General features: G+C 42.7%; 1 protein-coding gene across 4 annotated transcripts; it reads left to right on the top strand.

Moving 5' to 3' along the window:
- The first annotated feature begins 28 nt into the window (after positions 1-28).
- On the top strand, positions 29-26,987 carry rc3h2 (ring finger and CCCH-type domains 2). 4 transcript variants are annotated; one of them, XM_041959881.1, is made up of 20 exons: positions 29-579; positions 7,646-7,974; positions 8,071-8,188; positions 8,832-9,065; positions 9,639-9,814; positions 11,150-11,350; positions 11,535-11,667; positions 12,413-12,531; positions 15,063-15,175; positions 15,571-15,891; positions 16,265-16,467; positions 16,586-16,896; positions 17,174-17,320; positions 18,949-19,086; positions 19,936-20,100; positions 20,201-20,450; positions 20,871-20,955; positions 21,927-22,134; positions 22,271-22,434; positions 22,534-26,987. In XM_041959881.1, exons 2-20 carry the CDS (start codon positions 7,744-7,746, stop codon positions 22,679-22,681), a joined length of 3,465 nt encoding a protein of 1,154 aa, XP_041815815.1. In that variant the 5' UTR covers positions 29-579; positions 7,646-7,743; the 3' UTR covers positions 22,682-26,987. The 4 variants fall into 4 exon arrangements, with proteins under 4 accessions (XP_041815815.1, XP_041815813.1, XP_041815816.1 ...); XM_041959879.1 differs by having other exon boundaries at positions 16,583-16,896; XM_041959880.1 differs by lacking the exon at positions 29-579 and adding an exon at positions 4,678-5,057 and having other exon boundaries at positions 16,583-16,896.
- The last annotated feature ends 1,008 nt before the right edge of the window (positions 26,988-27,995 follow it).

Here is a 27,995-nt window from a genome sequence, read left to right as displayed (position 1 = left end):
GTTCCTTTAAAACCAGGCAGCCCACGCCTCGAAAAGCGGCTTGTTCCGGCTTGCCCCTTTACATCTTTTTATCCTTGCTCACAACATTAAAATAGTGCCCCGCGCTCCTCCGACTATTTGCGCACAAGCGTTTCTGTTGAGGAGTCGGTGGGCCACCAGAACCGCGTCTCGGGCGGAGCACGATGCGTAGCGGCGTGCAGCAGCTCTCTGCCGGCGCCGCAGCCCGGTGCTGGCGCTGAGAGCGAGGCGCAGCTCAGGCACCATCATCCGCGGAGCGATACCACCATCTCCTCTCAGACCGGGTTTGTCAGAGTCGGAGTGTGTGGCTCACTGTACCTGAGCGAACGTGTCCGTCATACAGTGTCGGAAAGGGGGCAGAGGATCAAAGCTGGACCAGGGGACCCGTCTGTAAAAATGCTCTGAAATGCAGTTTCACATCGCTCTCGCACCACGAATGACCCCCCTGTCCTGGCTGCTGCGGTTGTTTTGCAACTGATGAAGATTTTTTTTTTCATTATTATTTTGATGCGCTTCTGTGGATGAATATGTTTATTCCGGGGCTCTGGTGTAGCGCGTGAGGTAAGTGACTTATTCAGAGGTGCGCGCTACTTTCTCCTGCTCCTCAGATCGAGATGTTGTTTAATGTGTGCACTGCCTCTGACATTTTGCTCCCACATTGGGGCTGTTGTTATTGTTTTCATCAGCTGAAAATGATGGATGGCTCAGCAGCTACAGATTTTAGAAATTCTGTCATTCTTCCTGGAACTATTCGGCTGCAAGCTCATCATCAATCTTCGCAACTGGTGCTGATGGAAGACTATAAGAAGGCTGCTTGTATTGAAAATATGGGCCCACGGCTCATAGCCAGCTACGAATGCAAACCAGGGTTTTCTAGAAAGAGTTGAAGCAGTCATTGCTGTAAAGCAACGTGAAACTGTAGACCTGCTGCTGCAATGGTGGAGAGTGATGTGACCTCCCCATGCATAATGACAGGAATTGTGCACAAATGTGAAATTTATAGTGGGACATCACTTTTGCTTGCAGAGTGACTCCTGAGCCACAGCAGAGCATTTCAGGTGTTGCATATTATTTGCTGGAGATGCAGCACTGTCATCATAAAGTTTAAGTGTGCAGCAGCCTGTCAGGTTGGAGGCTACTGTAACCTGCTGATTTGCAACTGGAAGCAAGCTGAAATTCTGACAGTATTATCCACGGCTGCAACAACCTGATGGTTGACTAAGATTGCATAACTCTTGCTTGCTCCTGACACTGCAGAGGCATCTCACAGGGGCAATAAATGTGGGCCTATACTGTATTTGCTGTATAAAGCAGCAGCTCTGGTGCTGTATGGAAACCCTGCCTCCCCTCCAGAAACTACCCCCACACACTGTGATGACAGGCTTAATGAATAAATAATCACTCAGACCCACATATCCCCACTGTACACTCAAAAACAACAGAGCAGACATGCTGAAACAACTGTAGTAGCCCTGTAATAAATAATGGAACGGATCATTTTCAAATAGTACAGGAAAACCAGCTGATCTTGCTTCTTTTTAGAGGAGCATTTCCATGCAAAAAATTCAAAGTGATGGGTGTATGATAATGCCACTATATGATGGGATTTTATGTAATATGGACTGCAGGTATGCTGCTTCTATTTTGCTGTAAACGAGTTTGTGTGCCGGTTGAGTCTTCACAAGATTAAGCATCATCTGTTCTCAGTGTTAAAGTTTAACCTTCTCTTCATCATCTACCTGCTTGCTGTGGTTACAAGCATTGCTTTCACTTTACAGCCGACAGGTGCTGCTTCCTGAGCTGCTAAAGTAGAGAAGTTTGTTCATTTAAACACAATCTGGCTTAATTTGTTCCACTTGTTTGTATTTAAGTGTTTCCCCCGGGCTCAATTTACGCTCTTCTTAGTTTGTTTGACTTTAAACTGATGATGCAGTGTTTCAGTTTTTTATTTCAGCTATATGGTGGGTGTGAAGTTTCAGTCTTGTTGTGCTGTACCCACCACGTTGTTCCCAGAAGGCTGTGTTGATGGCTCCAAAAGTGAGATTATGTTAAAATTCTGGTTGTACTTCAGGGGGCTGCGTGGGGCATGCAAGACATATTTGGGGAGGAATTCAGAAGGTCATCAGAACATTTATGAAAGCGAAAAAAAAGTGAGTCATGAGAAATACTTACTTTACTTCTTTAATGCCAACACAGGCTCATTAAAACAGTGTGTGAGCACTCGTTGCACATGTTTCTCAAAATGAGTAAATTGCAGAAGTGATTACAGGAGTGTCGTAAATCACAGAATGAGGGTGGAATCATTAATGTGTTTATTGTTCCGTGCTGATTTACTTCAGGAGTGATCGTAACTCAGCTGTTGAGGACTTTTTCTGAGTTATCTTGAGTTCATAAATATTTTTGGTGGAAACACCGGTCTGGGTTTACTAATTTAGTGACATCACAGACAATTATGTGCATATTCTTGCACACACTCTCACATGCTTGCACACACACACACACACTGTATGGAATGTTCTAATTCTGGGGTCACGGTGACAGTGAGAAGGAGCCTGGGGGCCTCATATTACCCCAGATTCCTCTGCTTCAGGTCCAGCACATGCTCCATGGAGGTGTGTGAGTGCATGTGCGTATCCATACATCCACTTATTATTCATTGTTGTGTGCATGTGTCTGTGTGCATGTGTAGCAGAAGGGTTTTGGGGTGATATAAGCATGACTCAGGGCTCACTGAACCAACCTGAGACAGCTCGTCCTCTATTGCTGCCTCTGATTGTTCCATACACTGGAAAAATGTCTAACTTTTAGATTTTTTTTTTGCTGTTTTCTTGCCTTTATTTGATCGTTGATGGTCGAGATTGTCAGGAAACACAGAGGGAGAGAGAGGGGATGACATGAACACGGATCCTCATGTCCGAATTGTCTCAGGGACGTTGCAGGCCCCAAACTTAAAGCTGTCAGAGCTAATCTGTGATGGCAGTTTGTCAAACACATCAGAACAGCCTTGTAAATTCCTAATTTTGTATGAACTCAGGACTGTTTGTCTTAAAATTGGCTTAAAATCCAAATGCTCTGCTTTCCATATAACACAAACCCATTTGTCGCCTTCTTTATACACAGATTAATGTGGCTCTGCTGTCCCCGATGTATCTCTCTACAGTTCCAGGGATACAATAGACGTAACTGTGCCAACTCACTCCACTGGGCCTACAGAAATACTCAAGCTGGAGTTGCAGAGTGACAGTTAAATGTCATGGCACGGCACAGTCAGAAACTCATGCCTGCAAGGGTTCACAGAAAAAGCAACATATACACACCCCATAACAAGCACATCCATCTACCTTTATTAGCTCCTACTCCAACCATAGCCAAACATGACGAATACCACGTGGATGAGCCTCCTATTGGCTGGCTGCTCTATTCTGCTTCCTCCTACTCTTCCTTTCAGTCCTTGTTTCTATGGGAAACAAGCTAACAGGCTACATGCTAATGGCTGAAAACTGTGGCAAACACTTGGATTGTGCAAAAGCGCCATGTGCAAGATTTTCTTCCACAGTTTGTCCCCTTGGCCTGATATTTTGCAGCCGCTCTAGTAATCTTAGCTGAGGTGAAATCCTATGCTTGATGTAAAACATGGCTTTCTAAAAAGCTAAACTGTTATTTTCCCCAGCTGTACCAGTGTGAGTCTACCTGACCTTTTCGCTGGCAAAGCTCAAACATGGTGAGCAATGTGAGACCATCAACCTTTCGCCTTAAGTCAACATAACCTCAACCCAATCGAGAGTCTCATCATGAGCCTAAACCAAAATCCAAATCTAATGAAGCCCCTTGCAAAGTGAGGATGGGGCAAGTCGTCCTATTGTTAGGGTGTTACCTTAATGTTCTGAAAAACGCCTTCTCAAAACAATCTCTCTCTGAGACATGCGAAAGGAAACTCCAGATGCCCTCCCCCACACAGAGGGGAGGGGGGGCAAGTGAGGACTAACTGTCCTGAGCCAGATGATAGCTTGCCAACTGTTGGCCGTAAAGACGCAATGTACTTCTCATCCTCCGCACAGGAGAGTGGGTGGCTGAACAGGCCGCAACAGCAAGTCACTGCTTACGGGTCTCAAAAAGCCTTCTTTCAGCAATTTTAGGAATATTTTGCCCTTAAAAGTGGAAACTTAACGTGCTGTCTTAGTGCTCGGGTGTGTTTAAGATGGCACATCCTCCAACCTCTCCTGCACTGCAAAGCTCTCTCTGTGAATCGCAGGCACAAATGACTCTGAAAGAACAGAAACAGAGCTCGTAGATTGATTTCCTTATTTTAAAACAGTCGGTGAGGGAGAGGAGCCTGATGAGGAAGTTGAGGTCTCTTGTAATAATACAACACGCCCACTTCTCCCTGTCACAAGACTGGACTAATTCATGACTGTGGGGGCTTTTTGTGTGTGACATATGACAAATCAGGCAAGTAATGGAAGTCAAGTGTACATCATGATATTTAGGACTCCCTGTGTTGTGAGGTTATGCATATTATTAATCTGACAGTGTGACGGTGCAAAGACTTGCATCCAGTTTATGCCTGCAGGAGTTATTTCTGCACAGAGAGACAGACAGGAGCACGAGCTAAAGCCAGGCTTCTTGTGTTCTGCCAGGGACTCTCTGTAAAAACAGGATGTAGCAGTTGCTCAGAGCGGGAACAGGTGGCTGTCAACGTGACTACAGCCAGTGAATCACGGTGAACAGTTGCCCCCAGAGTTTGCACCACTCTCAACATCGCGGACACGCACCAAAGGAGTGCTACCCAGGCTCAGGCGCCAGGATAAAACTCCCCGCCGTCGTCGTCTCCACGATTCCCCCTGAACCCGTTTCATCACATGAGCGTTGCCTCGCTCTTCCTCTCACGGCGGTTCGGCAGCTTGTGGGCTACTGTAGTCGTAATGGGTGTTATATTTCGGCTGCTCGCGGAAGGAATCATGACGCGCGAGGACAGAGTGGAGCTGTCCACGCGGCCAAGGAGGCAACGCGGGCCGCGCGCGCTGCGGCCAGCTTGGCAGGTGCGTATAACTGGCATTGTAACCGGCGCGTCGCCACATTTTTGATACGAAACGCGTTAAAATGCATTTTCTGGTGAAGCTCTGGGTATATTTGTTGTTTATGTGATTATGGTGTGACGTACAGCGCGTGCGTACTGCACTCGGTTCCTCTTCCTTTTGTAATGGACTTTCTCTGCTAGCATGTTTCGATATGAACATGCGCTCCGTACTAGCATGTTCGTAATGTGAGGAAATTAGCTTTATTTTTCATAACAAAGTTTTTTTTAAGCTCTAGCAATTCCTTGTAAACTTTTCGTTAAGTCTTTACTTTTGGGTCGTTATTTTTCCTGACATGTAGTGTGGGACACAGACACTGTATTGTTAATAGGCGAGTAAATACACATTTATTTGTACGTTGGCTAAGGTTGTGCACATATAATCTGCACGCAGGCTCCCAGAATCACACACACCTTTTGCAGCATATCCTCAAAACGCGTATAGTCAGTTAACAGCCGCTTTCCCCTCTAATTTCATTTGTTCTCTATTTTTACTTTCTCTCTCTGTGTTAATTATTTTACTCTATGTCAAAGCCCATTTGAATAGATTTTTTTCGGTTTTTGTAGCACCTGCTCTGTGAGGGTAGCAGCTGTTATTTTGGTGAGCAGTTTGAACTGATGTAACAGACACTAAATGCAACAGGTGCTGGCTGTCTGCACGCAGTGTCCAAAATAGTTTGCATACTGGAGTCAGAAGGATGGTGCTTTTTTATGCTTGCGTGTATTTTATTTAAGGTTTTTGCTTTTCGTTAATGGGATGATGCATCAAATGGAATATAAGTTGTAGAATGAGTATCAAAAATGTTCTATTGCACTGTACTGTAAACTAAGATGAGGAACATTTCCCAGAATTAAACGTTCTCGTAAAATGTAGAAAGCGGAAAATTTGACCGTGACTGTTCATGAAGTGCACCATCAAAGTAAAGGATTAATACAGAACTTTTGCGATATGTTAGTGGACCTCTACAATAGCAAAGTAATTTTAAAGCTGCAGATCTAAACAGACTATAGCTGTTGTTTGGAAAGCAGAGCTGTTTTAGATTTTATGATGTTTACATTTCCTTTGTACCTATCTGTAGGCCTCTGGCTTCATCTATATACCAGTCTTTACTTTTACCTACGCCTCACTTTGCCAGTCAACGGCCTCTGCAGTCTGTCCCTCAATCATAAGAAACTTGCTGTAAGTGTATAGCAGTAAATTTCAAAGACTTTAAGGCATGATACTAAAACATAACGATGCTGATGCTCAAAATGTGCATTATGCAGCTTATGTGCTGTACTATGGAGGTTTTGGTCAGCTTCACTCCCTCTTCATAAACTACTGTCAAATATTGTGTCCTCTTGCAGATGTCTAGACTATATTGAGTATTCCAAATAAATAAAGCATTTTAAATCAAATAATAATAAAACAGAGAACATTTTTTTGTCATTTATTTTTTTCTTCCATCAGTATGGACTTTTATCGTTTGATGCTTCACTCTAAATAATTGTTGTTGAAGTGCTGTATCTTTATTTCGACTTCTTTGTCTCGCCTTGTGGTGTTGTGCCCAGGTCAGAGTCAGTTGTAAGAGATGTTTGGGAACATTTAGTTCACATTTACATGAACACTTTGGTCTGCAAACGTTCTCTGAAACAGGACGCTGGTATTATTCTGCTTTATTTTCCTCAACGTGTGGATACCGTCTGTGTTTATCACTTGTCTGCATACTGATTTGCTCATTCCGTATAATTATGATTCAACCGTCATTAGACAAGAGGGGGTTTGTCTTAAAGAGCAAAGTGGAAGCCATGATGATTCATGGGTGACTGATCTGTCTCTGAAATACTCAATACTCAATCTTGGACCTTTGTTTTTTATTTTTCTGCAACCAGTGTTCTTAATCTTTTACCTTTTGTACTCATACTGCTATTGGGGTACAGCATAGCAACACTAATTTCAGTTGAGTCCAAACTGTATTTTACAAAATATATTTGTCACTGGTTCTTGTTTAAAGAATATCCCATTCATGTTTGTAATGAAATGAATGAAATATATTGCTGATTTTTAAAGCTCTGGTGGCAGGTAACAAATCTGTTATGGCACATAATGAATTGTAATGGCCTGCATAACAAAGCTGTTAAGATGCACTAAATTGGGAATGTGGCAGTTTTTGCATTCTCTGTTTTACATTTTCCTTCCTTTATTTTGAGGTTTTGAGTGCAAGTCCCAGAGTGTGATGATTTTATTTCATGCGGTAGCTATATTTGAAGTTATGTTACTGTAAGTGCATGCACAGACTCTGTTCTTAATATGCGGAACTATTGCATTTGTTGGATAATCTGAAGTACTTTACTGTGCTTCTTAGTACTGAAGCACTTTAATTGATAATTAGTTAACTGACTCATCAGCCTTCACACCTGATGAAGCATTTTTATTATCTCTTGTTTATAGACACATCAGTAATGAAAATCCTTAGCTGCAGCTGTAGTGTCAGTGCATTTTTACAGTATTGTGTTTAGTCAAGTTTCTGTGCACTGAAAAAATGACTACATTTTTTGTCCTGTTCCTCACAGTCACTGTCAGCACTGGCGAGCAGGAGCTGTTGTTGGGGCTCGTTGACATGCATTCCCCTTGAGCTCGGCGACGCCTCCCTCAGTGGTGTGGTGGCAGGATGCCAGTGCAGGCGGCCCAGTGGACAGAGTTCCTGTCCTGTCCCATCTGCTACAATGAGTTTGACAGCAGCGGCCACCAGCCCATCAGCCTGGGCTGCTCCCACACGGTGTGTAAGACCTGCCTACACAAACTGCACCGCAAGGCTTGCCCCTTTGATCAGACACCCATCAGCACTGACATCGACCTGCTGCCGGTCAACTGTGCCCTGCTGCAGCTGGTTGGAGCTCAGGTGAGTCAGGAAGAAAGGTGGCGTGTGTATGTCGCTCCTCGTTCTGTGTGTCATGTCTTGTACGTTGTGTGTGTGCTCATGATGTGTGTTGCCTAGGTCCCAGATGTGCAGCCGGTGAGCCTGAGCAGTGCAGCAGAGGTTGAGAACTACGAGGTCTGCAGAGTGTGCGTGGAGGAGCTGGCTCTCTACCTAAAACCCATCAGCGGAGCAAAAGGTTTGTGTGTGCGTTTGCAGTTATGCGTGTGCTTTTGATGGTACATTTTAGAGTTTCAGTTTCATCTGTGGACATTTGTGAAAGAGAATGTAGCTCTTCGACTAAATGTGCGGGGGCTGCGTTTGAGCTGCTTGTGCAACTTGGCATTCATGTTTCTCACACTTCTAATGACGCCTGAAAGCTGCTGGGCTTTTATGATACTGAAGAAAAATTCTTTGCGTAATCAGACAAAAACGATGAACCCTCCTGAAGCTGACCAGTAGTTTCTGGTTGTTTGTTGCCAATTCTGGGTGACGCTGCTGTGGAAGCATTCATCATTATTTGGTTTATTAGACCATTTGGAGAATTCACTCTGCGTCATGCCTGGTTCCCTAAGAAGTATGAAGCATTGGTGGGACATTAGAAACATGATGACTGCTCAGCCTTCAAAGAAGGAGCTTTTAAATCCACCTACATACGTAGCTACTTGTCACAGACATACGCATGCCATTCCCCCATTCTTTTGGGGTTAGAGGATTAAGGTTCTTGCTTTAAATTGAGGCTAAGTCAATAAAATGAAAAATGACTAATGGCTAAAGTAAATATCATCGTGATGACCTTCCACAGGTACAGTGTTTTATCATAGAGCTGTCACCTTCTGCAGGTGTGGCGACTCTGAGTCCAAGCTTGCTCAGCCGGCCAATGCAGAGGAAGCTGGTGACCTTGGTGAACTGCCAGCTGGTGGAGGAGGAGGGCCGTGTGCGGGCAGTGCGGGCAGGCCGCTCGCTGGGGGAACGGACCGTAACCGAGCTCATCCTGCAGCACCAGAATCCCCAGCAGCTCTCTGCCAACCTCTGGGCAGCGGTGAGGGCGCGGGGCTGCCAGTTCCTGGGACCTGGTGGGTGTGCATGACACACAGCGCACACGTATCAGTGATATGAGCTTCATGCTTCAAGCACATACACGTACAGTAAATCTGCGAGACAAGGCATGTACGATACTATTTCTGTAAGCCTGTTTGTGCTCCTGAAATTGCTTGACTGTCACTTTAGCAGCTGGAGGTGTGAATTCAAAGGAATTGGTAGCCTTTTAGTGAACTGGACTGGCCAGCAGTTGCCTTTTGAATCGTCTAAATTGCCTGTTAAGATTGCCTCATCAAACTGACTGCTGGTGCTGGTACCCGGTGTCCTGTGATGATTACTCATAGGGCAGATTCTGACTGGGAAACTGTTTCTCATCATGATCACAGAATGAGTTCATTAAAATGTCTGAGGACACCTGGTTCTAAGAACTTGTATTAGAAATAGATTTCCTTGTTGCTTAGTTTTTGTTTGTTCATAATAGGAAATCAAAGTATATGTTTTATGCATATCCATGCTCACCTGCGTCTGCTTGCTGACTAGTTCTCTCTGATTCTTTACTATATGTCCTTTGCTGTATCTCTACACCCTCCTCTCACTTTCACAATCAGCTATGCAAGAAGATGCACTGAAGCTGGTTTTACTGGCTCTGGAGGATGGCTCAGCGTTGTCCAGGAAGGTGTTGGTTTTGTTTGTTGTCCAGAAGCTCGAAGCCAGGTTTCCCCAGGCCTCCAAAACCAGCATAGGCCACGTGGTGCAGCTTCTCTACAGGGCCTCTTGCTTCAAGGTACGGGCTGCATGAATGAGCGCACACGCATAGATACACAACAAACCCATAAATATGTGCACATTCACGACTTCATTAAAAAAAGAAAAGGAGCTGTCTATGTTACAGAACCCAAGCCATAATTAATGACCTGATTAGATGAAGGGTATTTAAATAGATCCACCACATAGCCCTTTACTGCAAAGATGAAGCTTCAAATGAATACCCGTTTTATGTCATCAGTAATGGAGGTATTTTCCAAAACTGTCATTCTTGTCAGTTTAAGCGCAATATTTTCCACCCAGGAAGCTTGCTTAAATTAAGATAAACAAAAACAACGATTTTCTTAAAATTAGTCAAGGGAGCTTCGGAAAACCCCTTGTCAACTGTGGATTGTTCTCCTACTTTCTTGACCCAGTCTGACATTAAAGTTTAGTCAGTCCCTAAATGGGTTTCCCGTACTACTAATATCATCTATAGTATGAAAGTCATGTCTGTAATGAGGATATGGGCTTCTGTGGATATATTTTCTGTGTGTGTGTGCGTGTGTATTTTTGTGCCTGTTATCTGATGACAGACATCGCTGGTAGGGCAGAAATGCCAGCTATCTGCTGGTGGTGTAACAGCAGTCTATATTTGCCCTTGTTGCCCCGCCTTGCAGGACAGAGACAGACAGCGCAGAGATGGAGAGAAAGATAGATGAAAGTGCAGGAACAGAGAGAAAAGAGGATGGACAGCAGTGAGAGATCGGCTAATCATGAGATCTGATTCTGTTCGATTGTAATTTTGACCGTTGAGCTCGGTGGATTTATAAGTGACAACTGTGTGTCGGTGTCTTGTGATGATTACTCATAGGGCAGATTCTGAGAAGGGGAGAATCCCCTTGTCTGATCTGAATTTGAGTTTATTAGTCTGAGGACACCACATAAGGACAAACTTACTGGTCAGTAAAATTGGTTATAGTAAATTGGAAAATTGCAAAAAACTGCTATCTCATGGCAAAATTAAATTTTCTCACTAGCTGCTCAGAAAAACTGAGATGAATTTATTGTATAGAATTATAAGAGAAAAAACAAAACAACTTTTAATACCAGCCAAGATGCCAAAATGTTGAATTGCCATTCATTTACTACATTTTATGTGTCATGTACGGTGTATACAATTCATTTTAGGCTTGAGTGAAAGATTGAGTGATTATTCTTTAGTTTGTTTGATACATTTGTTCAGACAAAAGTCTCACGAGAGATAATTATCTATCCGTACCCTCCTTCTCCTCGTCTTTCTTCTCTGCCATCTCTCATCTCGCCATCTTTCTTACCTGCTCTGTCTCCCTCCGCTGTCTGCCCTCTCTATCAGGTGACCAAGCGTGACGAGGACTCCTCATTGATGCAGCTGAAAGAGGAGTTTCGGACATACGAGGCTCTGAGGAGAGAACACGATGCTCAGATTGTCCACATCGCCATGGAAGCAGGCCTGCGAATTTCACCTGAGCAGTGGTCTTCTCTTCTGTATGGGGACCTGGTCCACAAGTCACATATGCAGTCTATTATTGACAAGGTACCAGTATGATTTATATGCTCAAGATTCATTATTCATTCATGATAAACACACTTTCACATGGTGAGTGGGTCAGTAGGACATAGCAAGCCTCTAGAGAACAGAAACACAGGACAAATGCATTTATCTATTATTTATCTATTATTTTTGAAGACTCACTCTGCTCTTCTATCTTCTGCTCCAGTTGCAATCTCCAGAGTCATTTGCAAAGAGCGTTCAGGAGCTGACAATCGTTTTGCAGAGGACAGGAGACCCTGCCAACCTCACAAGCCTCAGACCACACCTAGAGCTACTAGCCAACATAGACCACAACCCAGGTACTCCAGTTTGTTTAACAGCGTTCATCTGAATGAATGCTAATGAGACTGACTAACACTTTTAAGAATAAATGGCTCGTCCAGTTCCTCAAAGTTTAATGAGATTGAAAAGCAATGGAAATACACAAGCTGTGGCACTCGCATACCAAAATGCAATTAACGAGCACAAAAAGTGAAGACTAAAACTACAGATTCATCTTGCCTGTGAAACATTTATTAATCAAAGCACAAAGACAAGCAGGGTGTTTGATACTCATATTTACTCTGTACTGTATTGTGGTTCTCCGCTAAACTTAAAGTGTTGGATGAATTATCATGAAATCTGGTCCCTTTTCATACAGATTCTCTATTAAAATTTTATATGTGTTCTCTTCAGTGCCGTGCTATGGTAGCAAACGTTAGCATGCTAACACACTCAACCACGTAAGATGGTGAACATGATAGACATTATGCCATACGCTGCTTTCAATCATTACTGCCTCTTTGTTTTATCCTTTATTCAAGACATTCTCTTCGTTTATTATCCTATCTAGTTAGCATACTGTATCATGGAGATAATGACAAAAGAGCATGTGTGTAACCCCAAGAGTAAGTCAGCTAAAGAGTTTTGCTGGCATCAGGATGTCAATTCTCAGTGATTTCTGACAAATTCTTTCTAGGCTTGCTGCTTCCTGAGCCTTTCTGGGATTTATGCGCAGTGACAAGAATTGCTGCTGAACAGGCTGTGTTGTTGATCTGTCTGCAGATGCCCCAGCACCGTCATGGGAGGAGCTGGAAAGTGTAATGCTGGCTGTGAAGTTGGTGGTTCACGGACTCGTGGAATTCATACAGAACTTCAGCAAGAAGAGCCACGACACTCCACAGGTACACCGATGTGGTAGGAGGAGAATGTAGCAGTTGTAGTATTTGAAATGGACAACAGAGCAATATAAGAAATGAGATGGGCTGCAGGAAGTGTGAGAGATCATAGTAGTTGCTCAGTGGAAAAGTGCAGAATAAGGACAATCCTGGGAGGAGAAGATGTACTACTGCTCCATCCAGCCACCCTAGAATAACAGTAATAATAATAATAATTAACTTGATCATCAACATGGAAGATAAGATGTTCAGGGTCCAGCAGCACACTTTGTTCCTCCTGGCTGAGGCTTCTAAGATAGTTTTAAGGACATGACATGATCTCTGACCACTAACAGCAGCGCGGTAATGTTTTAACTGACACAACAACATTAAAATACCTGTTAGCAATTATCAGATAGTGCAGCTGGAAGTTGGTCTCTAGTAGTTCATGCAGCACAGTGAAGTGAATAGAAGCTGCTAGGGATGCACGATAACTGTTTTTTAAAACCGATACCGATAACCGATAACTTTCAGCTCCTAAAGGCCGATACCGATAACCGATAACACACACATATACCTAACATCATGACATCAATACCTCAAACAAAACCGAAAACAGCGGCACACAGTGAGAGGCGGTTGCTACGCAACATACGTGTTTACTTTCAGAGCCGCTGCACAGTGAGAGATGCGACAGACGAGAGTAGGCTCATTTTAAATCAATAAAATGTGTTTTAATCACTATCTTATGTCACATTATTGAATGCGTTAGTAGTAAGCCGTGTTCTAAGCGGGATAAGGTATAGTGAGCAGGTTCCTATGGAGAAATAAACCCCACCACTTCGCGTCGGGCTTCTATGTCATTCTGAAGAAAGATACATTAGCCCTTACTTAGACTTCTCTATAAACAAACTGAAAAAAAGGCAGTCCATAGTAAGGCAAGCGCCATCATGTCCATGTTAAAATCTTCAATAACCTTAGCCCGTGGGTCATCTTTGGCAAATTTCTTGGATTTTTCGAAAGCCTCGCCGACATGTGTCAGTCCCGGTGGCTTCTTTGCGGCTGCCTTGCTAACGTTAGCGTCTTTAGCAGGCCGGCCATCCTCATACGCTTTCCAAACTCCATCAAAGCGGTGGTTATGTGTCAGGTGGCTGACCAGGTTTGAAGTATTAAAGCTCGTGCAATTTCTCCCTCCTCGTGGAACTCGCTTGTTACGAATAAACAGCGAACAGTCGTCTTCGGAAACTTTGAAGAAGTCTGAACTCTGTTTTCATTAGCATGCTGTGCCAAATGCTGCATTCAAGGTGTAACGTACATTCCCCCGTTCCCTCGTTTGGTAGTCGTTCTTTCGGCCGGCCTTTTTAAGTTCATGTTTGTATTCCTCATGTGTAACATGTGAAAAAATGCTGCAAATGTTAATTCAAGTCAGCAACTAGCAAAATTATGACTGAGTTATCGAGTTGTTTTCTGGCATGAGGAGGTATTCTTGATTTTTCCCAGTGACAAGGAGTTTTTCTGATTATGCCAACGTCACATGAACGCAGCATTCACTGCAGGCCATTCGGGCCTCATAGTGGGAGCGAGGCATTGCCGTGCTGACAAAAACACATATGTTATCGGGGCTGTTCGTCATGATATCGGACTTATTGGAATGATGTCATAATTTCCTGTTATCGGCCCAATAACTATCGTGCACCCCTAGAAGCTGCAGGCATCCTGTGTGTCAGCATCGGCTGTTTCCAAACAATGTACAGGAAGTGAAGTTTAAAACAACCACTAAAAATAAGTTAAAAAAAAAACAGATCCCAAATCAGTCCGTCATCATTCTTGGCAAGAAGAAAAGCCTTCAGTTCTTTCCAGGAATTAATTAAAAATCTTTTTTTGAAAAAATATTTTCTTGTTGTCGTATGAACCTGCAGAGCGACCACAAGACGACTGCCAGCACCTTTGCTGATCCTAATCACTACCCTTAAACCAGGAAATATGCTTTTGTGTTTGCTTTGGATACAACTGTTTGAAATGGCAGCCTTATCACAAACACTACATTTGTCTTCCATAGAGAATGTACAAAGGTGATTGTTTTTATTTTTATGGTGTTTATCATCTATCCTTTGTAGCCTGTCCATACCTGATTGTGGGCTTTGACTTCTGCCATCCATAGTCATCAAATTTTAAGACTCTTCTTGACTGTAAAGAGTTGTAACAGTCTGCAAATAAAAAATGAAATCACCATGAATATAAGTAGTCACAGTTTAGAGCAAACATTAACTAACATCTTGACGTGGACTTTACACTTATACCTCATCATTAAGTGCAGCTATATTTTATGATAGCTATCAAAACTAACAGTCATACACTATGTTTTATTTTAGTGTTTCAACAATATAACAAAATGAACAATGTGATTAAGTCACATCAGACTGGTGTGCAAGTGAAAAACGCTTTTCTGGTTCGGAAGAACAGATGAGTGAGACGTTTATTGTAAGTTTTATGAAAGACTTACTGTATATGCATCTTATTTTACAGTTTAATGTGCATTGTATCTGTGCATTTTGCAGCCTCAGGCAAACAGCAAGTACAAGACCAGCATGTGCAGAGACCTTCGTCAGCAGGGAGGCTGTCCCAGAGGAACTAACTGTACATTTGCACACACGCAGGATGAGCTGGAGAAGTGAGTGAGCACACATACATGCAGAAAGACTCCCCGTTCACTCTGTTTGAGATCATCCAATTATCCAATTTTGCCTTTATAATTAGATTAAAAAATACTTATGTTAGACAGAAGTCTGCTTGTCCCACTGTGGGAGTTGTTCTATGTTATATAACTGCAAAATGACACTCTATTAACTGAAGTATCCGTGCATGAGGAAGAATCATAAGTTGATGAAATGAAACAAATATCTACATTACATGAAGGGTTTGTAGCCTCAGATGCACTTACTCTGCCCTGTGAAAAATACCTTCTCTCTCCACTCTCATCGGTGTCCACACAGCTTTTAATTAGATTTAAACATAATCCTTCTCTGTAGTGCTGATTTTTCCTGGTGTTCCTTTCTCCCTGTACAGATTCAGACTGAGGAACAAGAAGAACAACAATGTGGGCCGTGCGTTCCCTTTAGCGCCGGGAGTTATGGGTAAAACCTTCACCATGGAAGGCAGCATTCACACAGATGTGTCTACAGGGGTGGGGCAGGGGCTCAAAGGCGCAGGGGAGAACACATCCACCCTGACAGAGGGAGTGCCAGGCCTGACTCACCCCCAACTGATCTCCAGAGGGGCCGACATGATGGAGGAGATGAAGAGAGCGCTGCCAAATGGATCCAATGGGGCTAACGGGTCCAACGGGCTATCTGGCACCAAGAGAAGCACGTCGGGGTCAACTGAACAGTAAGATTATTCATTGCTTATACACTGAGTCAGATTTGTCTAAATATATAATTTCAAGAGGTACTTAAGCAATATAAAAAAAACAAGATATGCATGCATGGTTCCAAACTGTGTGGGTTTTTTTCAGTTAGATGTGATAAAAACTGTGGTCATTCATTTACATTTGAATGATTCCACTCAAATCCACATTTACATGTCACCTGGTGTGTGGATTTGCACACACTGGATATTTGCATATGATTTTGGCAGAGAAATAGTCCTTCATGGACATTTATGTGGTGTTAGGAAGGTGTCAGGTTAGGTATGTCCAACTCAGCCTGAGGGGCATTCATGTATTCATTTTTTGTCTCGATGTTGTCATTCTGTCCATTAGGAAGCCCATCTCTCCCCCCAGGACTCCAGTCAGCCACTCCTCAGCGTCATCTCCCTTGACAACAGCTGGACGGAGTGATGGTGGGGCTCCTATGCCCAAACATGGTCAGTTCGTACTGCGTGCACCACATCCTTCTCAGGCATCAGAGCTGTACTATCAGGAACCCCACTCTGCATATGACACGGCCCATTATCAACCAACCTGTGAGTCCAGTCGCAAACAGAAGCCTGAATTAAAAAAAACAAACCTTTATTGTTGTCATGGGAAAAGCAAATCTTCTCTGCTCCTCTCTCCATTTTCTTTCCACCTCCTCTCCAGCAGGTTCCTACTACCCATCTACTCTTCATCCTCCTCACAAACCCTGCATGGCTCGGTTCCTTCGATCCTCAAACGTCCCAGAATCCTCTATGCCACCCTCGATTGGTCCTCCACCATCTTCCTACCCCAGTGACCCTCAAACACCGCACCCACCTTCCTCCTCTTCATCGGGGTACCCGGCACACCCGCCTAGAGATAGGATGGGACCTCCTGCCTTCCACCCCCACCCGGGGCAGCCTCAATATGGGCCTCTGGCCCCTGCTCATGGTGTTTATGCTCCCCTCTATGACAGCAGGAGAGTATGGAGGCCTCAGGTAAGCCTTCTGTTAATTATCATGTTACCATGTTAATTTCATCAATCTGTCATATATATTAATAAATGTAGGAGGTCCTGTCATATTTCAGCATCACTGCACTGGTTGCCCTTTTCATTTTGAATATATTTTAACATTTTAATAATTACCTGCAAGGCCATCCATTCCATCCATCCAGCCTGGATCCAGATTATATTAGATGGATTACTGATTTATTTTTTAAATCCTTTAATCTGGACAGTGATGATTATGATGATGATGATCGTTATCATTACAGCTATACCACAGAGAGGATGCCAGGAGTAACTCGCTGCCTCCAGAGGTGCTTCATTCCTCTGTCTACCAGCCTCCACTCAGGGAGAGATTTAACTCTCTAGACAGCAACTACTGCTCTGGAGCTGAACACCGTGCAGGGCTACACAGGGTAGGTGAAACAACGCACATCTCATAACAAGGCCATGCAGGACACTCACTTCTGACTGGCTGGAGGGATTTATCTTTGGATAACTACACATATCTATTCAAAAAGTGTACTCGCTGGCTGCAACCACTTGTTTGAGTGACGTTTATTTCAATGTTGACATTAGCAGGGAAAGCACAGTATCCATTTAAAAAGCGTAATATTTAAAGAATGCATTTTAATTATTGATATGTGGGCGTACTATAAGAGAGATAATCCACTTTGAGCCTTGCAATAATTAAAAAATAATGCTCTCTGCTGAGGAGTTGTATTAAAATTGTTTGCTTTCCCTCAAGGTCATGGAACTTGACTTGTGTAGCATCCAGTATATCCAGTGAAAGCACTTTTAATTGATGTTGCTAAGATTTATTTCTGCATTCTTTTCAGTAACATTTCCGTTCCTTCGGTTTCTCTTTTTACACCCACATATCATCTCACCTCTACCTTCCCTGCCAGCCACAGAGCTGCAGTATGTAGCTTCAACCTCCTCTGTAGTCCTCCCACTTCTCACCCAAATATGTCTCTGCTTCCCCCACTCACTCTCTCCTTCTCACTTCATTATATAGCATTACCGATATGACTACTGCAGTACTACCGTATATTTTACCAAGAATGCTGTATGTGGCTGTATTACCTGTAACAGAGGTTTGTCTGCACATTTTTTATTTGTGTATTATGTAACTCAGAGCTAAAAATTACAAATATCCAAAAATAACATACCATCTAAGTATGTTTTTGTGTGTCTTTTTAAAACACTTGTGAAAAACAACATTCAAGGCATGTTGAAACAGTAAAACCAATGAGCTCAAAATATCTTTTATTATTTATTTCATTATTTTTGTAGTTGTATGTCTCAACACAGAATAATTTTGCAGCAAGACTTGCACCTTTTTGTTATACACTACTGTGAGCAAGACCCAATAAAATGATATCTCAGTTGTGCAGGAGAAAACAAACATTTAGCAATATAGCAACACCTATAAATATCACATTGCAATGCTGTGCATTAGTCCTGCAATGAAAATATTTAATATCCCTTTGTGTCCACCACTTTTATGTACAGTATATGGTGGGAAAGACATTATATTATGAAGCAAGGTCATACAAAACCACTAATAGCTACACTCTCAAAAATATTTTTTGAACAAACAGCTTGAATCTAAATAAAAACAAAACATTACAAGCTTGACTATTATTTATTGTAGATTAGTTGTATTACATTGCATTGTACTGTACAGCTGTTTTTATTTTTTCCACTCCCACATCTTCAGAAAGGGCTTCTCTGCTTGCCCCCAGTGTGTAGACCCAGACCAAACATGAAATGCAATCAAAGCACCTAAACTTGGGAAAAGACGGAGGAAGACTGATTACAAATCTGACACTGAAAACTTCAAAGTACTGTAGTGTTATTGACTGATATGTCTGAACTGTGGTTATCACTTGTCATTCATGGTTCCAGCCTGATGTGTTGCCAACCTAATGGCATCATTACTAAATGGTTAATTAAAATATATAAATGCTTTACAATGTCAGCATAAGTATCTGTTCTCTTTTCTACATTGTTCCTGTCCTGTCCAATGCTCCCTAATCAGGATTATGGCCGTGTTCCTCTGGGCTATGAGGATCTGTTCAGAAGGAAGCAGGAACAGTGGGCTCATCACCACCACCATCACAACGCCAACAGGCCCTCCCAGTCCTCCCCCATCTTCACCATCGATTTTGGAACTGAGGTACAAAGCAAATACAAGAGTCAGCATGTACACATACAGAGCATTGTTTATGGCATGACAGTTGAAATCAAAATGTCACCATGACCAGTTTTATTAATAGCGTCACTGCAGCCACCTTAAAACTGAAAGTAATAGATTGCTTGTGTATTTTTTTAAATGTGTAGGATTGAATTCCCATCCCAAAAGCTTGCGCTTCAGCTCTGTCCAATGTATTTAAGTGGGAGATAGTTGCTTAGCAACTGTGGAGGAAGATATCATAGCAATGCACAATTGTGGCGTGTGTGTGTGTGTGTGTGAGGGAGAGAGAGGGAGGGAGAGAAAGCGAGAGAAGAGACTTTAACAAGCAGTGACTCAGGCTTTCAGCTGAGTAAAGCTTTGTTTAGCGGCACGTCTGATGTGCTTTTGCAAAGACATCTGCTTTAAAATTGAGCACTTATTAAATAAACCACAAGGACTTTTTAAGTGTATGTTTATTGATCTCAATTTAATTTTGATGCCTCTGCATAACAAGCATAAGCAAACAAGACCATCTGCGAAAAGACTGGCTATTTCTATTTAATGATATCCGGTGACTGCCACAGGGAGGCCAGCAAAGTGGCAGCAAGTCAGCACAGGCAGTGGAAGCATACATTCAAATTAGGTGTATGAGCCCTCCTAAAACTTACACCTTATCTATGTTACTCATTTCACGTATGACATTGTCCATCCTTTCAATGCGCTATCTAAGGGACAGGTTACACCCTATGTATTGTGCAAAACACTGCCACTGTACTTTCTCTCTCTTTGACAACGTGAACGAGCTAAAAAGTGTGTCTCACAATCTCTTATAAATCTCTCTCTCTCTTTCAGCATGTGGAGAGTGGTGGAGGCCAGTGTGTGGGGTGCAGGTTCAGAGGCGAGGAAAGTTTAGCGCACTACTCTCCGTGGTCCTGCGGTACCATAGGCCCTTGCCTCAGCCCCTTTGAGCCCGAAACACTCACACACACCTCGACTCACTCCTGCTCAGAGCACTCGGTGAGACTCTTCCCACAGCCGCAAGCAGGCGCAGATACTCTGACACATCTAAGGATGCATATGTGGGCTCTTTTTCTAACAGCGTGTTTGTCTCTCGCAGGAGCTGGACAGAAACGGAGGTGGAGGTGGTGGCGTTAGCAGTGGCGGTGTCGGGAAGCAGTGGCTGCACTCACTGGATCACTACCGCCGTTTGAAAGACGAGGACCCCATTATTCCCTTTAGCGAGGGGCCCATTATCTCCAAGTGGGGCGCCATATCCAGGGCATCTCGCACGGGCTACCACACCACCGACCCTGTCCAAGCCACGGCCTGCCAGGGCAGTGCCAGCACCACACCCATCAATTTTAAAGGTAAGGAGAGATAGAAGAGCGGTATGAGAGGTGTGGGACTAAAGGGAGTTGACAGGAAGTGCAGCATGGAGCAAAGCTGGTGCAGAGAGAGGAGGCAGGGGAAGGGGAAATGAAGACATAAAGGAATTTGTAAAAAAAATGCTTGTTGTTCCTTGATGAAGGCCAGAGGAGAAGTCGTAATCAAACCATTTTGTATAGTCTAAGTGTTGGCCTATGGCACATAGTCATTGTCCTTTATAATTCATAAGTCACTGGTGATTTCCTTTGGATTTGTTTGGCTTATTAATTCATTTTTTTCTTGTTTATTTTTAAGTCTTTCAAGTAAAGTTACATTTTTCCCTCCTGTTACTGAGATGCAGCTTACGGTCCTTGTTTTCTTACTTTTTTTAATCTTCATTTTCCTTTGTTTTTCTTTCAAAGATTACAACCCTCACCTGGAGCATGGCGACTACAGGTGGAGCTCAAGAGGATCAGACTCTTCCAGCCACTCCAGTTTCCTAGAGAGGTACAACACATCCACACACATGAAAGTTAACTCCTGATTGTTTTTAACAGGTTTGCTCTCACCCTTCCTCTCTCATTCCTCTCTCCTCTCTCATTGTACTGCAGTGGTTCCACTGTGGTCAGACTAAAAATAGAGCCACAAGCTGGTTGATATAAACCCATTGGGCAGCCAAGCAAAGGAGTCAGGAAAGCCCTTTGCACTGATGTCTCTAGGATATATTCCAATTTACTGACATGTGTTTTTTTTTTTGACCAGGCTGCTAACACACAGTGGAAAGTTTCATCATGTTGTATGGAAGCAGAAAACAGAACTTGCAGTTATGTTTTAATACCGTTATCTCCAAATCACAAGCTAAGTGTTTTGTTATATCCAAAGAAAGGTCAAGGAACACACACTATTGATTGATGCATCAGACTGCACTTCAATCTTACTTATTTATATACATGCTTTGATATACCATTCAAACACCCACCAGTGTGGGTAGTTACAAGCATAGAGGAACAGGAAAGTATTCCAGTTCCTCTATGCCAGCAACACATCTGCTTGAGGTTGACCACTGTGTGTCCCTTATAATAGTTAACCATCGTGTAAATACCCCCATATGAAATCACGAGGGCAAACATTCTTCAAGTTCATGAAAAGTTCACAAACTCAACCACAGAACAGTGTGAGTATGTCATCATCCTCTCTTGTGAATCCTCTAAAGTTGTTTTCTTGTGAAAAATCATCTCATTATCCTTGAAAATCATCCTTTTGTTTTCTTGAGGTAGCGGGATATAATAATTACAAGAAAACAAGCTTTGTTATCTCAAGATAATGAAATAATGAACTTGTGATCTTGAGATAACAGCATTAAAAAGTAATTGCCAGCACAGCTGTACCCGGCTTCCGTACTCTGCTGATGTCAGACATATTAATAACAATATATTTAAAATGGGTCCAATAGTTGTCTGTTTCTGTGCGTGTTTTAGTGAGCAGCTGTGTGCATCAGAGCTTCACTGCCGACGAACTTCACTAAGCAGTGGAGAGAAAATCACATCTGATCTGCAGGCCCATCAGACCTCTTACAGCCGGGGCCGGAGCTGGGCCGAGAGCGAGCCGGACCCGGATCGAGACATTGAGCTCGAACTGTGCGCTCTTGACATGGAGGATTCAGACCACCAGGAGATCAAGTCTCAGGTTGGTGTGATTATGGGAATCAGACCAGCCTGATGGATCATACACAGCAAAACACATGGACAGTGTCTGTAATGCTTATTATTGAGTTCAGTTTGTTCAGTGGAAACATTTTGAGTGAAAGACCTCTATATTCCAGGAGTCTTTAGACCTGGCCACCCCGCAGTCTCAGGATGCTTCCCACCTCCTCCCACCTCCCTGCTCTTCTCCCCATCTCTCTTCTCCTGTGGAGGACCACCCCCAAACAGAGGGTCCTTCAACAGAGAAGTTGGATGCTCACCTGCTGAAAAAGATGGCCTTCAGGTGAATTACCATGGTAGCCAGGCGCCTTCGACTTGATGAGCAGGCATCGGTCACTCTTTCATTCCTCTCTCGCTTCCTTCCTCTCTTGCTGTTTTCCAGGAAGTCTCTGTCACCTGGAGGGTTGGTCTCAGGAGGTCTGGGCGTTGGCAAGCTGGTGCTGCGGACTGGACCTCCTCGGCTGGGGGGCAGCTCCGCCCGAGCTTGTCCTGACACGCCCGTGACAGAGATGCTGCTCAATGGAAGCTAAGGGGACACAAAGTCGGACACTGATCTGCACCTAGCTAGAGCTGAGTCGCTTGCCCGCGGCTAGATCCTGGTTAAGGGGAATACATTTAATTCCAGCCTTCATATATGTCAATCATATGCCTAAATAAAGCTTGACAGATATGGGTCAACAGTCTGTGCTGCGCCACATCGCAAGGGGCAAGAGAAAACACATAGTCCTGCCTTGTAAGTGGTGATTTTCACCCATGTAGAATTTAGTGTTATCACTGTTTATGCCTCGTTAGGCACATGGCCAGTTTGCCCATTCTGCAGATGCTTGAACCGTGTTTGCAGTTTCAACCCCAGTCACAGTTATCAGAAAGACCTTAACTGACCTAACAGCATCTTCACCACACACTTTCACATGACAATTGTACTCCTGAGGTTTACACATCATCTAGTTTGTTGTCATTCAGCATGGCTGACAAAGACAGACAGGTTTGATCGGCCTGTCTTCATGTCGTTTGGCCTATCGAGTAGATGACCATACAGGACAGTGCTTTAGGAATTTTTTGATTCTATCCTAATCATTTCCTTTGCTTATTCTTAATTTTTAGATGTAGCTTTGATTGACAGCGGGAACTGAGATACTGAGATACTGTATGCTCTCTAGCTTGTGCTTGTTTCCTTAAAGGCAGGCTGGTGTAGAGTGGCGTAGCGATCCAAAAGGTACATTAAACAAAACAGCTAAATTATTTAATACTTTTGGCCACCTTATAAATACATGACAGTTTTCTTGTCTTTCTCATCTCTTTACATGTTAACGCATTTGTTCCTATCAGCATCTTGACGTGGCAGTGCCCTCATTCAGCTCAATGCCACTGATTTACATCCTTTGTTGTATCGCTGCATAACACATTTTCACAAGTATCCCCTGAAAAAGCACGAGGTGGACGTTCTAATACTGAGAAGGAAAACACTTAGGGCACTCCGACCCTCTGAGAAAATACAACACTGCAGAAAACAGAGCTCTTCACTATGCTGGAACTCAAACAAGCCTCTGTCTTTTATTAGTCATATGACCTGAAATGTTGACCCTTGAATTCTCTCGACTGTCATGAGATCACAAAACACAATGAGCCAGTCATAAACATTAAAATTTGTAAATGATCGCTGGAGGTCAAACCATCAGTGGAGGTCGAGAGGGATGACAACAAAGCAAAGATGAGTGTACACTTCTTTTTAATCCATACTATCCTGCATTACCTTTAAGCGCTTATTTTAGGAGACTCATACCGCGAAACTAAAGAACACAGAGCAATTCTTTTTGGAACAGAATTTTTTTTACGCTCCGCTGCACATGGAGCTAATTTAGCAGATTTCTATACAAGCCACATGAGCTCACAATCAATCTTAAAAACTGTTATTTCATCTTTGTGTGCCTGAAGTCGTTTTGGCATTTAATCCTGCTGACAAGTCGCACTGCTCTCTCTCTCTATCTCACACACACACACACACACACACACACACACACACACACACACACAGTATGCACAAGCTGTCATTCACACACAGTAGACACAAACATGCAATACAGTGGCCTTTCTTTCCTTGGTGTTATGTAGACCTAATGTTGGGCTCTACCATGACTTTTGTCCATGCCCCCTGACAGACTCCTGTTCTGTTTCAGAGGTGTTAATCCCTGATCTCAGAAACCGAACACTGGAAATGACATTTTTGTAAGCCCCTGGCATTTTCTGTGCTTTCCAGTCCAGTCACCTTAACGTACAGTCTAAACAGCATCCAGAGGTCACGCGCAATGTTTCAAGCTGAAGCCTACAACAGTGAGGGACACCACTTCTTGTGTTTCTTCATGCTATTTCTTTGTTTGACTTTTTAAAAAGTTTTGGTTTGTTTTATTTTATGCATTGCTAACTTCTGTGAAGTTGTTCGTCTGGGTATTTTGTATCAGGATCTTCGTTACTCTTGTTCTGTTTGCTATGTTTTACATCATGGAGACAAAACCGCTCGTCTTGTCTAATGTTCCTCTTTGCTTGCTGGCCATCAGCACGCTATCTAGTTCACTGTAATTTTGGGCAAAATGGGTGATTTCCATACAGCCCAGCCTCACCTCACTCACTTTTATAGACATGAGGCAACTAGTCATGTGTGGCTTAGTCGTAATGACGGTAATAAATAACATGAAAACATTAACCCAATTTAGATGTACATGATTTAAAGTCATGAAGACTCTGAGTTTGTTTACACCTATTCTGAATCTTATGAGATTTGTGTAGAATGAGAATATTTGAATCTTTCAAGCTTCCTCTTAAATTTCCTCTCACCTTAGTAACTGTACCTGTTCTGCAGTAATGTCTTTCCTCTCAGATAATACATTAAATCCCATTTTAGAGGATAGCAGAATGGCTGTACGTGTGAGGATTGCTATTTTAGTTTCAAGTTTAAACTTTCTAAACATGGATGAACAGTGAAATAGTGGACTGGTAACCTTTATGGGGTTGTTCTCCCTTTCTACCCTGGTGAAGCGGGTAGACCAAGCGAGGAAATGCCCTGAACAATGACTCAATGTGATAATGCTCTTCTCAAAACTCTCCAGTGTTGTGCAGGGTTAATTTCTGAGATGAAAAGGCAAGAGCTGGCGTGGGGATTTAGCTGCTCCAAGTCATGAAATTAGCTCAGCTACCTACTGTCGCTCTGCATCTGTTTACAACTTCGCCTTTGAAGTCATGTAACATTAAGTGCCATGTTGTGTACAGTACAGCACAATCAACCCCTGCAATTTTCCTATAGCTTTTTCATATTCCTCCACTGTAAACTATGAGGAGGGAGGGCTCAGTCCAGTATGAGGAGTGAGACACTTCTCTTGCAGTCCTGCTTTGTTCCATTAGAGGAGGCTAGATCCTTGTCTGTCTTGAATCGCTCAGGGAAAGACTTAAGTTGCTTAGCTACTTTGGCTTTTTCTATATTCATCTCTTAGGTATTCTGTGTAAGTATTTACCTGAATTTCACTTGCTGATAACTGGCCCTTTCACCCAAAGCATAAATGGGTTATGCTGATTATATTGTTGTCAGTGTTTACTTTGCCAGTGTTTTCTTTTGCCTCTAAGTATCAATATTGGCTTTGCTATTCCTGTTCTCATGGGAAAGGGCTGGGCACTACTGTGTGTAAAAACAGTATTGTGAGTATTGAACTAATGTCAAAGTGATACTCCCCTGTCTATAGAGCACTGGTGTAGTGGCTAATTGCACTGCACTAATTCCCACCTCATCACTGCCAGTGGGTGCACTCTGTCAGTGAGAGACACCCCACCCCACCCCCAGCTTTCCTTCAGCCAACCACCCCACCCTCCCTGCATCCTGCGTCATGCATGCGATATGGTCCCTCTTGTGATGGCGGAAGGAGTATTGATGATTCTGTAGTTGTGATACAACACACCCAGCGCTATAAGAGTTCTGCACATGCCCACTGTGTGGCCACGTCAAGTGCTGAAGTTTGCTTGCAGCATTTTACTTGTTTGCTCATGAAAATGAATTCTTGTTTAATAGAGATTATATTATTATTATGACTATTATTGTTATTACCACATTTGGTTGTTGTTGCGGTATTTTCCTTCTTGGTATATTCTAAGTCTGCTTCCTTGTTTTGAATTTGACAATTTGCTGAAATTTTTTATTAGACAAGAAAGTGTCTCATTATTCTATATTATATGGGAAAAAGCCTGTTTGTTGATTGTGAAACATATGATGAACTGATGTTTTCTGACTATTCATGTCTGTATTAGACATTTTATTTGCAAATCTATTGTTCGATTGAAATGTAAATGAACTATTAAGAGATGGTACACATCCGTCATTGTATACAGTCTGGCACCATCATTAGATGGACTTTAATAGAATAGACGCTCATTTATACAACCTGTGATAATTAGATATATTTAAATGTTTAAATCATTGGGGCAGTTGTGTAATGTTTCAGAATGAGGAAAATAAAATCCTTGAGAGACAGCATATCTAAAACGTCCCCATAATGAATAATACTGTTACGTATTCCATTTATTTCCTTGGAAATATCACAATGTGAAAGGTTTCCCTTTTACTTACTGTAAGGTAAAGCAGGACTGGAGTGAGTCTAACCTATGCTTGATGAAACTGTTTGTATTGTTGGACTGACTGATTGATTCTCCTGTGCATTTTCTGACTTGTTCATCTGTATTACACTGACTTACAGACAGCTTGGCCGAGCAGCATACTGCTTCTGTGTTGCACTGAGAGATGGAGCTATGAAAAGGAAGATTTCAGCACATGAAATTGCATGCTACAATAAACAAACAACAAATAACGCTTCTCTGTGATTCTTGTCGTCATCTGTCAATTTATGACACGAGGTGTTAGATAACACAACCATTCATAGGCCTGGAGCTGACAGTATTTAATGCATTTGCTTAAGACTTTTTTTCACCTAAATGTTAATGGGGAAGAATTTTCCACCATTCAATCCAAAAATTGCAGCCATCTTTCTTTAAAACACACTGTGAAGTCTTGACTCTTGACAAAGTGATTAACATAAATGCATATAGATTACCAAGACCATCTCATAATTTATGTAGAAAACGTGCTGGCTGCATCACTCACACACTTAATTCGCATATGCTCATGGCTCTTGGATTTGCTGGTTAGGGTGATGCTGTATGAGACATTTCCTGCTGTCTCAAGATGTAGAATTCAAATCTAATCATGCAAACAGGAAGGTCAACTAAACAGAAGGGGGTGCTAAAATCTCCAAAACTCAGAGGAAAGATCAGTAGGGAAATGGAATCAGAGGACTTCATAGTTAATATTACAGAAATCTGTCCTTCAGATATCTGTTAACACCTTACTAGCCTTGGTAGTATGTGTCTGAGGAGCTCCCTCTCTCCCGTGTATTGACTTGGGTTTTATTATATTCAAAAGATAGAGTGCTTTGTGTCACCTGGTCCAACTCTGATCAAACAAGTACTGACAGGCTGAACAGGAAGGGCCAGCATGATCGCAACACAATGAGAAGAGTGGGCGTGTTTCTCGCATCTGACTGCTGCAGTTTGGTGGCAGATTCAGGCAGATTAGTTGGAGCCCGCACCCCCTCACTGTTCTGCTCCAAATCTGTTTTAAACAAATGGATGCCATCCTTACCAAAGCAGAGACCAAACTGCTGGATTATGGGAGTTGACAGTAATTTACTTGACTTTGAACTGCTGAAGCAATAGATTTTCTAAAATGTAATAGTAATGAAAAATTAAAATTGTAGTATGATCTGATGGATTCATCATTACGGTAAGTAGTGGTAATAGTTTGGTGGC

This window comes from Chelmon rostratus, chromosome 19, assembly GCF_017976325.1.
Source record: "Chelmon rostratus isolate fCheRos1 chromosome 19, fCheRos1.pri, whole genome shotgun sequence".
Taxonomy (NCBI): Eukaryota; Metazoa; Chordata; class Actinopteri; order Chaetodontiformes; family Chaetodontidae; genus Chelmon; species Chelmon rostratus.
This window is presented reverse-complemented; position numbering and strand designations above follow the sequence as displayed.

Coding starts and splice junctions, on each gene's coding strand:
- rc3h2 (XM_041959879.1), top strand. CDS start 7,744: ATGCCAGTGCAGGCGGCCCAGTGGACAGAGTTCCTGTCCTGTCCCATC. Junction 16,468..16,582: donor GGCCCATTATCAACCAACCT/GTGAGTCCAGTC, acceptor CCTCCTCTCCAG/CAGGTTCCTACTACCCATCT. Junction 16,897..17,173: donor GGAGAGTATGGAGGCCTCAG/GTAAGCCTTCTG, acceptor TTATCATTACAG/CTATACCACAGAGAGGATGC.